General features: G+C 36.3%; 1 protein-coding gene across 2 annotated transcripts; it reads right to left on the minus strand.

Moving 5' to 3' along the window:
* Window positions 1-4,609: 4,609 nt before the first annotated feature.
* Window positions 4,610-9,671, minus strand: LOC141605408 (serine carboxypeptidase-like 42). 2 transcript variants are annotated; one of them, XM_074424149.1, is made up of 10 exons: window positions 8,316-9,671; window positions 7,639-8,245; window positions 7,325-7,417; window positions 7,143-7,235; window positions 6,556-6,641; window positions 6,192-6,470; window positions 5,891-6,024; window positions 5,691-5,783; window positions 5,466-5,583; window positions 4,610-4,959 (listed from the first exon to the last, which is right to left on the minus strand). In XM_074424149.1, exons 2-10 carry the CDS (start codon window positions 7,727-7,729, stop codon window positions 4,792-4,794), a joined length of 1,155 nt encoding a protein of 384 aa, XP_074280250.1. In that variant the 5' UTR covers window positions 7,730-8,245; window positions 8,316-9,671; the 3' UTR covers window positions 4,610-4,791. The 2 variants fall into 2 exon arrangements, with proteins under 2 accessions (XP_074280250.1, XP_074280249.1); XM_074424148.1 differs by having other exon boundaries at window positions 7,639-7,746; window positions 8,982-9,573.
* Between the last annotated feature and the right edge of the window lie 1,780 nt (window positions 9,672-11,451).

Raw genomic sequence — 11,451 nt, forward strand, 5'->3', positions numbered from 1 at the left:
GTCTCTATTTTAGTATCTAACACTTTCTCTTTTGAGCCTAGTTCTATCTTTAACGATTAAGATAGGTACTTTACTTCTGATTGCTCCCACTGACTTCAAGAATTTCTACTTGATGAAGACTTATCTTCATTTAAATTCCTAGTTAATCCTTCACAAGGGTTAACTCTATTGTGGTATTTGGTTAATCAAAATTTCTAACAAATTAATTTACCAATTTAACATTATCATGTTGTTAACAACTTAAGTGCTTGATGACAAGTGTTTAGGTTGAGCAATAAGACTTTTGAACCGTGGATGCATAGAAGATATTATCAAAACATATTTTGACTAATCATTACTTCTATTCACACATCTTCAACAGAAATCATACATAGGCATCTTAGGAATTTAAGATGCTAATCTTACATGACATAAGACAACTCCTATGGAGTTCTATGGAATAGAACGATTCCTATGGAACTAGTCCATTACCTATGATACGGTTCATTTGAGGATTTAGAAAGAGATTCTATTTGTCGTTAGCAATAGTGGTTTAGTGGAGACTCGTGTTATAATCGAAATGATATCGTATACGATAAGGAGTAATGAAATAGAACAACATTAAAACAACGAAATAGTGATCGCACTATTGTTGAAGGGACACTTACTCCAACACATTAATGATCTGAGATCGCTCGTTGCGATGAGCGGGGCTTAGGTGGCAAGGCTGCTGTCTGCCATTGGCGGTGTAGGTACCTGTTGCGATGGGTAACTCGGCAGATCTGGGTTGCGGTTCAGATAATGTACTTGGAGGTTGGAGATTGTATTGTTATCGGGATTGAACTGGATGGTTTATTTTTGTTCTTGTAGTCATGTTTTATTGTGCAGTTGATTGACCCCTTTTCGTTGTTGCAAAACCTCCAGTGATCCACTGGGGGATGGTGAGTATATATCTAGCAGGTTTTAGTTGATTGAGCTTATCGCAGGATGGATGAGAGGATCGGCGAGTCTAGCTAGCTTCCGATGTTGTGTCAACATTAGATGATCACTTCTATTTGGATTTGTATTTCGGTTTTGGATTTTTGGTATTTTGGTTTGTAATCGACTGAACTTTTATTTACTTTAATTAAACGTTCTTTTATGGTCTATTTGATATGCATTACCTCGGGCAACCGATATAGTAGCACTTCCATTTGCTAAGATAGGTCTTGATAAGACACTTTGGTAGATGGGGATGTTACAAAGTGGTATCAGAGCGACGATTTTGGAATCTAAAACTAATGAACAAAATGAGCGTAGGGTGTCTAAATAAAATGAACCCGGGTAGGAGTTATTTGGAGCTACCGCAAAGGTTTGGGAGACAAGAATATGAAAGTACAACATTTGACTAAGTTGAATGATTTTCCTTCCATATTCAATCATAAAAGTTCTACTCATTTAAGCTAACATAAATTCTCATTTGTGACGAGCATATCCGTCGTAAGCTTACGACGGGTAAAGTACTACCCGTGTGGGTAGATAAGACAAAAGCAGAGTGCCTAAGGAGTATCAATCTGTTTGTCTTATCTACCCATATTACCCATATGGGTAGCATTTGATCCGTCACAAGCTTTTGAAGGATATGTTCGTCACAAGGGGGACTTGATGTTAAGCTAATTAATGAACCACAATATTGCGTACCTTACACGTATAAAAAATGTAACCGAAGTAAAATCCAATGACAATAATCTAATTGTAACGATGTCTCTTAATTTCTTTATTTTCAACATCAAACATGAGATTCTAAACAATATAAAGCACGCAAAAACTTTAGAGAGAAGGTCTCTCAATAACGTTATTGAGAGACGTCTCACATGATGAGGGGATGGAGTTATTATTTCTTATTTTCCATGTTATGTCTCCCACTAATTTAGTGGGAGACGGTCTTTCACGAGACCTATTGTAGAAAGCAAAGGTAGTGTAAAACGGTGGGAAAGGGAAATAGTCATGTGATTTGGAGTAGGGATGGCGATGGGTAGGATATGAGTAGGATCATATAAGATCCATATCCGTGTTTTCATGGTGTACTCATATTCGCTGATAAATAAAGGGTTTTTTTTGTCAGAAACTACCTTTTATTTATGGTCATTTGTGAAAAACTACCTTTTATTTTATTTTTGGCTTTCAACTACCTTTTATTTCTTCATTTTGCAAAACACTACCAAAAATTCACTTCCGGCGAAAAACAGTCAAGTTTTCGGCGTTGACTTACCATTTCATGTTGAATCTAACTGTTTACTTCATAACCCTAATAATCGATGATAAAGATTGATTAAACCCAACATTAATCACCTCAATTTGTCTATCTGTTAACCGAATCAAAGTCCTAATCACCGAAACAAAATCATCATTGTATTAATCTTAAGATGGTAAATAATTCTTCAACAATAATGATCTATTATGGCCTTGTTGGCAAAATTAAATCCTAGTGTTCACTATTCGAAAATAATCATGGATTCACTCATAGGTTGATGAATCATGAGTAGTCTATAAGGTTGTTGAAATGTAAAGGTGGAGGTGAAAATGGAGTAAAGGTGACGACGGAGATGGAGATGGAGATTGAGATGGTTGATGCATTAGTATTGCTTTGAACAAACTTTTGATAAGGTGTTTGGCATGAAGAGGAGCTTTTTCGGATTTTGTTGGGTGAACAAAGGGAGAAATATGGGTTATATGTGAAAAGGGGAGAAAAGAGCAAGTCAACGCCGGAAAGTTGATTTTTTTTCGCTGGAAGTGGATTTTTGGTAGTCTTTCGCAAAATGAAGAAATGAAAGGTAGTTGAAAGCCAAAAATAAAATGAAAGATAGTTGTTTACAAATGACCATAAATATAGTTTCTGACAAAAAAAAAACCATAAATAAATAGGACCGTTGCTTGCTCACAAATAACATTATACCTCAAGTGGTACAATAGCATCATACAACCAAGTTATATTTTATCGAGCTTATGTGTAATTTTTTTGAGCTTTCTTAAAGTTAATTTTGTTATGTTTAAGTGAGTGAATTCAGAAATTTTATGGTATAGCTCGACTTCTTTAAAACAAAACTCGAAAACTTTATTATATAACTCGGATTCTAGAGCATACAACTGGGTACAACTGGTTGTAGGATCTATTAACTGTTGCTTGCTTTATGTTTTGAAAGTGAAGAAATGGTGTGATTGTGTGGTTCTTTTGGTGGGTTATACTTGAATTTGCAGGAAGTTGCATTTGTTTTGTTTGATTTATGTTTTGAAGTGAAGAAATGGTTTTTTTTTGTGTAGTTTCATGGTGGGTTATGCTGGAATTTGCATGAAATTAATTTTTTTTATTAATTAATTTATGTTTTGAAGTGAAGAAGTGGTGAATTTTGTATATCCATCAACGAATTAAATTGTCGCCGAGAAATGATCTTGTTTGTCAATTAAAAGATAAATTTATTTTGTGAAAGGAACAAAGTTGACCATTTCACTAAGGGACTTGTTGTACGTTCCTCCCAACACCAACAACCCCTCCCTCACCCAACCCTACCATCGGCCACCCCTACCCGCCCCTATCCCGGCGTCGCTCACCCCTCCCCGCCCCCATACCCCGGTCAACCACCCGCCCTTGCGCATACTGCAGGCTGCAGCAACCGCACAAACTGCCCATACTATGCTCCCGAACCACCATAATGCGCCTTCAGATCATCCTAGTCCGGCCTATTCGACGACCCCACACCCTTCAACAACCCGACTTTATTGTAATCGACATCAATCCAAACCCTAATTTTAAAAATAAACTTTTTTTTTAAAAAAAAAACGTTAGTTTAATCGATTAAAAGACGTCATTAAAAAAGTTCATAAAACGGAAAAGTTACATGTGATATGTGTGAATTAATATCCATTCTTGTCGAACTATTAACGAATTGTTTAGGTTTTAAGAGAGGGAAAATGAAATGGAACCACCGGGTGATACCCATTTTGGGCGCCACCCTCTCACAAGGGGTGAGTGGGGACCTCTTCAATTAAAAATGCATGTGAGAGGGTGACACCCAATTTGGGCGTCACCCGGTGGCGCCCTATCACTGAGCGACTTAAGAGAGAGAGAGAGAATGGGGAGAGCTCTTTTTAATTGCTAGTCTTGCTATAGACGGATATATCCGTCTATAGCTAAAGACGGGTCAAATAGCTTGAAAGTGGTGACATTTTTTGCCCCCACTACTCCACTTGTTGCTTGTCCTATTAGGAATGTAGTATTGTATTTGACCCGTCTTTAGTTATAGACGGATATGCACCGTCTATAATGAAATTTTGCGTCTTTTTAATTATCTTTTAAGACGAAGGGCACTTGTGAAATATCAGAGCCAAAATACGCGAGTTTGAGCAAATTGGTGCGCCAAATTTAGCAATTACATATCACTAATTTTATCGACGATATAAGTAATTACAACAACGAATAATAACTCCCAATTTTGCTGAACACCCAATGGGCTGGGCTACTAGTTATTCATATGAAAGGTCTTCTTGTTGTCTAACTGACTAAAACTGTCAACTTTTCCTTTGAAAATTCTTGTTTTTTTTTGGTGCTTCCTTTGAAAATTCTTGAAGGATGAGAAGGGCTCCCCCACAAATATATATGAACAATTCCATCTCCATAAGAATTTGCAAATAATTGTACTTTTAAATCTTGTTCTACATTCTCAAATGACCAAGATTCGAACTCCTTTGAGTCCGATCTTGAAGATTACTCTAAAATTACTATTCCTTCCCAATACTCAATTTTCTCACGAATATTTCAAGTAATCCTATTTCTTGTTAGTCGCCTATCGGAGAACCACTTGTACTTGGCAATGCCCGTCCTCGGATAAACGAACTGAACAGATGTAATGCCCTTGATGGCTGTGTATAGGGTACCATATGTGCAGCGCCCCTCACGGTCGCAAATGTCAGTAGATTCCCATATTCAGTTGCCCAACCTCCTACCTGTAATCACAACAAAGTTTAAACGGGTCACGCAAGCCGAACACTCAAACAATTAGTCCCAAGTAATTCAAGAATTAAAATCCGTATTACATTCTATAATCACATGATATGAGTTCGTGCGTTTGTATGTATGTATTTTTTACGCTTCCCTTTAGTTGTGAGTCTCGTCTCCAACGCTCTTGCGATCCGACACAATATGACACCTTGATTCTTTATTCTGGGCTAAAAATATGGAACATTTTACAAAATAGACGTGCCCGACATTTGCAGCAGAGTAGCAGTAACCTAGGTTTGTAACTTTGTATGGTAGATTTTCATAGCTGATCTATGCAACCACGGCTTAACTATTGGCAAGTCAGCAAATGACAATCAAGGCAGCCATGTGCATATCATATTAATTTCATATAGCGGCCTAACAATGTAGTTTTGGCACGGGTTCCCAAAATAAATGAGATGACTCTAGAAAGAAACAAAATTGGGCATCAGAATGGAGGTGTGGCATTTACCTGTTTTTTGTGAAACCAAGCACCGTATGGGACTGTGGTTTTGTATTTCATGCTGTGAGCAAGCTCGCGTACTAGAGTCCGGGATCCAAGTAATGGTACAACAGAGTCTTGGTCTCCGCTGTCAATCAAAAAGCAACAGACGATTTTCTTAGGATGACTAATCATTTATGATTTGACTGACAATCATCTTCTAGATGTCCTATGTTAATACACATTTGAAATTACCTGAAAATCCAAACAGGAATATGATTGTTAAGTATCCTTGTGAGGAGAGGAAGCATATCCAGGTTACCATCTGTGTCACTGTAGTTGAGAACACTGTAAAACAAAAACAATTTAGAAATCCGAAAGAACTGGAATATTCAAAAATAATTTTAGCATTGTGGTAAACTGGGAAAATCGAGGATTGGAGAGAGTGTACATACCCGCTGCACATCGACCATTCATATGGCAGATTGGTCCGATTTGCATGGAGAGCTTTCTGTACCTCTGGTAAATTGAAGTAGAACCTCCTTTCATAAGTCATGCAAACGTCAACTCCTAGACTCATTTTAGTGGCCTGTAAAAAGTTCAGGTTGTAAGAAACAACACAGCCCCTTAATCCGACATTGATTTGGTTTCCATTAACATTCATTAATCATCAACTATAATCAGTCATTTCACGATACCCACATAGTTTATTTTTTTGTCCCAGGGGTAAGAAGTAAAAGATAGTTAATTTATTACCATTTTTTTCAATCGTAGCTCTTGCTCCACAATGGACGGATAGCAGACATCAAGAATAACATCGTAGTTGTTAATATATTCACCAACAATTGTATTTGCTTGTGAAATTGCATTGTTGCAGGCATCGGTTTCATTATGTGGACTTGCAAAGATGTAATCTTGAAAATTACAGTCGTTCATGATGGTTAGACCAACTTCATCAGAGATCATTCCATGCGACCAGAAGTACTCGTATGTTGCTGGAACGTCTCGATCGAGTCTGAGAAGAGGGTTTCCTATCTGTAGAAAACAAAAAGAATGGATTACCCTTTACCGAAGACTAAACCAAGAATGATCATAATTCCTAAAGAAGTAAAATTCTTACAGCAACTCCTTTTAAGTTCAATTTTGAGGCCCTCGAACGAGCATTATGATCCAACACAGCAACAGCTAGTTGTGGTATATAATGCCCTGCATGATAGACATCCACGATGGTAAGAATTGTTTGCTCAAGAAAGAAACTGTAAAAATAGCAAGAAGCCAACAACATTTCTCTTTGCTGAAGGCCTAAAACTAAGAATCTCAAAATTAGACTATACTTATTTAGGGATGGGAACGGATCCTAGACCTTTTCATATAATCATATGGATCTGATATTGAAGGGTCGGGTCTGAACCTTAAACTTTTGGAACCCATGTATTTGGATTGGATCAAGATCTACTAAAATGGAAATAGAAACTGAGCGAAATTTCACGAACCAAGTTGGATTCTTTAGACCCTCGGATTGAAAAAATTCAGACCTGGCGGATTCAGGTAGGATGTAAATCTAAGTTGGACCTCAACGCTCTAGATCCAACATGATACAATCCGAATCCCGCCATCCTTAAATTCTTAAGCACGATGATATTTTAACAATAGTTTTGGGCTAAATTGATGAAAGAAAATGTAAAAGTAAAGAGTAAAGACACAAACCTGCATAACTTTCGCCAGTAAGAAATAGATCCCTCGATTTAAATTCAGGGAACTTTTTAATCCAGTTGAGCAGAAACGTGAGCATGTCGCTAGCTGCGAGAAAAAAGAGGTTGAATTTAGATAATTGTGTATTGTTTTCATGACTAACCGAAGAGGAAATCCAGCCATAAAATATTCAGTACCAGAGGAGGCATCTCCAGCATTATAATCAGATGTTGTGTTTGAGTAAGACCATCCAACTCCAGCAGGTGACTCAACAAATAGAAGATTAGATGCTGCAAATCAAAATGACAGAACCAATAGATGTGTCAGGATTATCTTCAAAAATTTATATGAAACGATCTCACATGTTAGACAAACCCTTTAACCCGACAATTAATGAAATGTCAGACTGTAGGTTGGCGTCACATATGAGACCATCTTATACAAGACTAGCTGAAGGGAAATTAGCATCATGAAAAAACAGCCAAATTAGAATAACTAAAAGAGTTCCAACCTTTGTTCCAGGACATTGAGTTCCTTCGAAGACCCCTGCCATCACCAGTAGGGAAAAATGGTCCCAATTCTGTGAAGGCACCACCACCCATAGAGGAGCAGCCAGGACCTGCAAATTAAATTTTGCTTGTGAGTTTATAGCATTTGTACTACTGGTGGAATATAGTAAAATGGTTCCTTGAACTAGTAACTCTTTTTTTATAATTGCGAACAGCTTTCGAGTCAATTGTGCACGCAATTTTTATTATGAGTAAATACAAAACAGCTTCTCGATGTCGTTAATATAGGAGGGTAAGCCAGAATACATCCGACTGCAGGAGACCTTGCAAAACACTTAAATTCTCGGCCTTTCTTACATTCTGGCCATCCTAATTTGAAGCAAATTGTGATGGAAATTCAATTCACAATCTACTCACTATAAAACAGTACTATTAGTATACACTCCTGAAATCACACTACAAAAGTTCATGTGAATCACTTGTATCACCTTTCCTTCCCTTGTCTCATATGGGACACCGACACGACACATAACACGTAATTTAGGCCAAACAAGCTGATTCTTGTTGAACATTTGTGACTGAGACCAAGCATTATAGTTCATCACCAAACTAGACACCAGCACTCATTTTCTCCGCAACTTTCATATTCATAAAACCCACCAAGTACAGCCGCAAACACAGACACAGCCCACATAAAAGAAAAATTCAATGGGATAACTGAATGTCTGAATTCCAAAGTACTACCACTACAATATACTCCCTCCATCCCGGTCAATTGTAGTCCTTTAGTTTTGGCACAAAGGCTGAGGAAAGAGAAGGGGGCCGATTATAAGATGACAAGTGGATCAAATTGCCGGTGAATAATCAAATTGCTCATAAAATGCAATCCTAAAATAGAAAGGATAACAATGAGACACTCAAAATGAAATAGGACAACAAATGACCGGGATGGATGGAGTAACTAATTAATCAAATCAAACTGTTTACTGAATGAAAACAAAATTCCAAAAATAAAATAAAAATAGTGTCCTCAAACTCAGACAAGACTAACTGAATCAACTTTGTCCTGTAGAACAACAACCAACCAAACATAATCATTGGGTAATGCACTAATCTCAGATATTCCACCACCCATCCCAAAAGATTCACACTTTTAACAGTTTGCTAAAATCAAGATTACAAATTTATACAAATAAAATACTCCTCTAAATAAAACCAAGAGTTAGTCTAATGTAAAACCGTCTTACACAAACATCATGTAAAACGGATCTATTAAATACAAATAATTATGTAAAACTGCTTCACACAAGAATTGGCAATACGGATATAAAAAACATAAAATTACCTCCATTAAGCCAAAGGGTAAGGGGTTTATGGTCAGGATTATTATCTGCTTCAACAAAGTAGTAAAACAAACTTCTACCAGCCTTAACATCCACATCAATGTAGCCTGCATATTGCTTAAACCCAACCTTTGGTTGCCCTGGCAAATTTACCACTAAGTCCTCCACTGGGTACCCATTTACAGTATTGCCACCACCAACAACAGCAAGAACTACCACCAGATAAACCACCAACAACCACCACATATTTCCCATTTTACCCCTTTGGTACAAAGTATAATTGAAGTCACACTCTTTTTAGTGTTTGGTTTTATATAGGAGAATGTACAAGTATTAAATATGAATTTAATAATAATGAGATTTTATAGAGCAACAAGAAAGTGATGGGAGTTGGGAAAGGTCGGAAAATTATTATTGTTATTTATTATAATCACAATTTATTGTATTGGATAAATAAAGATTTAAAAATAACTGAAATATTTGTTTGAGTGACTGAGGCAGCATGTGAGCATTGGGTTTCTTCTGTGTAATTGTGAATAGAGGCGTGAGTAAACAAACTACGTAGAGTAATTCAGTAACAAAGATAATTCAATATATTCGGGTCTCTCTTAAGAGGAATATATTCATAATGAAAATTTGCAAAGATAATTTAATAAGGTCTATTTTTTATCAATTGATAAAATCTTATCTTTAAAAAGAAATTAAGGATTTGTTGAATAGTAAGCAATTATATAGTTATGATTCATAATGTGACAAAATATCAACTTCCTCTAAGTAAGATTCACAATTATTATCATACTTCATATTCCATATTACAATACAAGTCTTAAAATCGTGATTACGTGTGGTAAACCATAAATTAAAGACATTTATATGGTAATTTATGTAAGTGGGAGGTAGATTAACACAAATTCTTGTTTGTGACGGCACATATCCGTCACTCTTGAGTGACAGATACCATTTTACCTCACAAAGTACCCACTTTTTCTCTCTCTGCAACACTATTCATGTGGTCCCCTTTCTCCACTAACCCATTTTGTTACCATTTTATCTCACAAAATATCCGCCACAAATGGTAACCCGTCACAAGGGAGACCAATTGGTAGATTAAAACACTACCATTGAGAGACTCATCTTTTGTACCCTTTTATTTGTATTTCGTACCCCCTGTTGTTGATCGTGACATAATAATTTCATACTTATTCACATAATAAATGTACCCATTTTATCATTAATCGTGATTTGTACCTATATTATTAGCTCTAGTACCACTTTTTCTTAAAATTGTACAATAATCTCTTACTAATGCTTATTAAGAAACCGTCTCTCAAAAGACCTAAAATGTAGAGATTAGTTTATAGTTTTGTGGAACCAATCAGCTGTAATACAAACATGTTATTCTGCCAATTTGTTAAATGATTAGGATTATGTAGTTAAAACTTTAAAAAGTTAAGGGGGTAACGTAGGAGGAAAAACGGTCCATGGACCATGATAATGATGTAAGCCATAGAGGCACGCCGATCGAGGAGATGAAAAGGACGCGCCATATAACGTTAGCAAATTCAGAAAGAAAACAAAAGTTTACCATCTACATCCAACCTCTTCCTTTCTCTCTGCAGCTGCGTCATATTCAAATATTCAATCCATTCGGCTCGTGGCCCCTCGGCTCTACAAACTTTTGGATAATGTTTACTAAGGGACTTGGTTTTAGGGTTTTGTTTTAGAGCGTCGAAACATTATTAAATACACAAATTCTCTTCTCATTTGTGACCGCAATATTCGTCATAAGTTGATAACGGGTTAAATGAAACTCACTCTTGGGTAGATAAAAATAAGCTATTTGTGATTTCCTAAGCATTCTTACTTTTATTAGGCATTCTTACAATTGTCTTATTTGCCCAACTCGATAATCTTGACCTGTCACAAATTTATGACGAATATACCTGTCACAAGGGAGACTTAGGCTCTGTTTGGCACGACACTTCAGGTAACTTATTTGAGCAAAGTAGTTTATTTGACCAAAATTTCAGTTACCTGATTTTTTTGCAAGTGTCTGGCAAGTAGCCTATTTGGTCAAATAAGGTACCTGAAATGAAATGCTTCCTCATGTAAGCATTTGAGAAATCAGGTACCTGATATGACTTATTTTCTATTTTGTACCCCTTTATTCTATATTAATAAATAATTTTCATATCCTTTTATGTCATTTTACCAAAATCAGCTACCTTTTCAGCTAGTTTGTCAAACACATTTTTATATAATCGATTCCTTATCACTCCTAATTTTCACTACCTTATCGATTACCTTTTCGTGTTTCGTTAGTTTATCGATTTTTGTACCTTTTCGGGTTTCAAATCCTTTTTTCGATAGTTTTGCCAAACAAAGCCTTATTGTATTAAATAATGTTGATAATTAGACATCACTTTTTAACATTGCCTTCCCATAATTCTTTTTTTTTTTTGGAAAGGTAAG

Source organism: Silene latifolia, chromosome 10 (assembly GCF_048544455.1).
Source record: "Silene latifolia isolate original U9 population chromosome 10, ASM4854445v1, whole genome shotgun sequence".
In the NCBI taxonomy this organism is placed as follows: Eukaryota; Viridiplantae; Streptophyta; class Magnoliopsida; order Caryophyllales; family Caryophyllaceae; genus Silene; species Silene latifolia.

Excerpts from the sequence above, each read along its gene's own strand:
- LOC141605408 (XM_074424148.1), bottom strand. The coding sequence starts at position 9,234 with ATGGGAAATATGTGGTGGTTGTTGGTGGTTTATCTGGTGGTAGTTCTT. Across the intron at positions 5,584-5,690 it reads ATTCCTGTTTGGATTTTCAG|CGGAGACCAAGACTCTGTTG; the intron begins GTAATTTCAAAT and ends TTTGATTGACAG. Across the intron at positions 4,960-5,465 it reads CTTGGTTTCACAAAAAACAG|GTAGGAGGTTGGGCAACTGA; the intron begins GTAAATGCCACA and ends TTGTGATTACAG.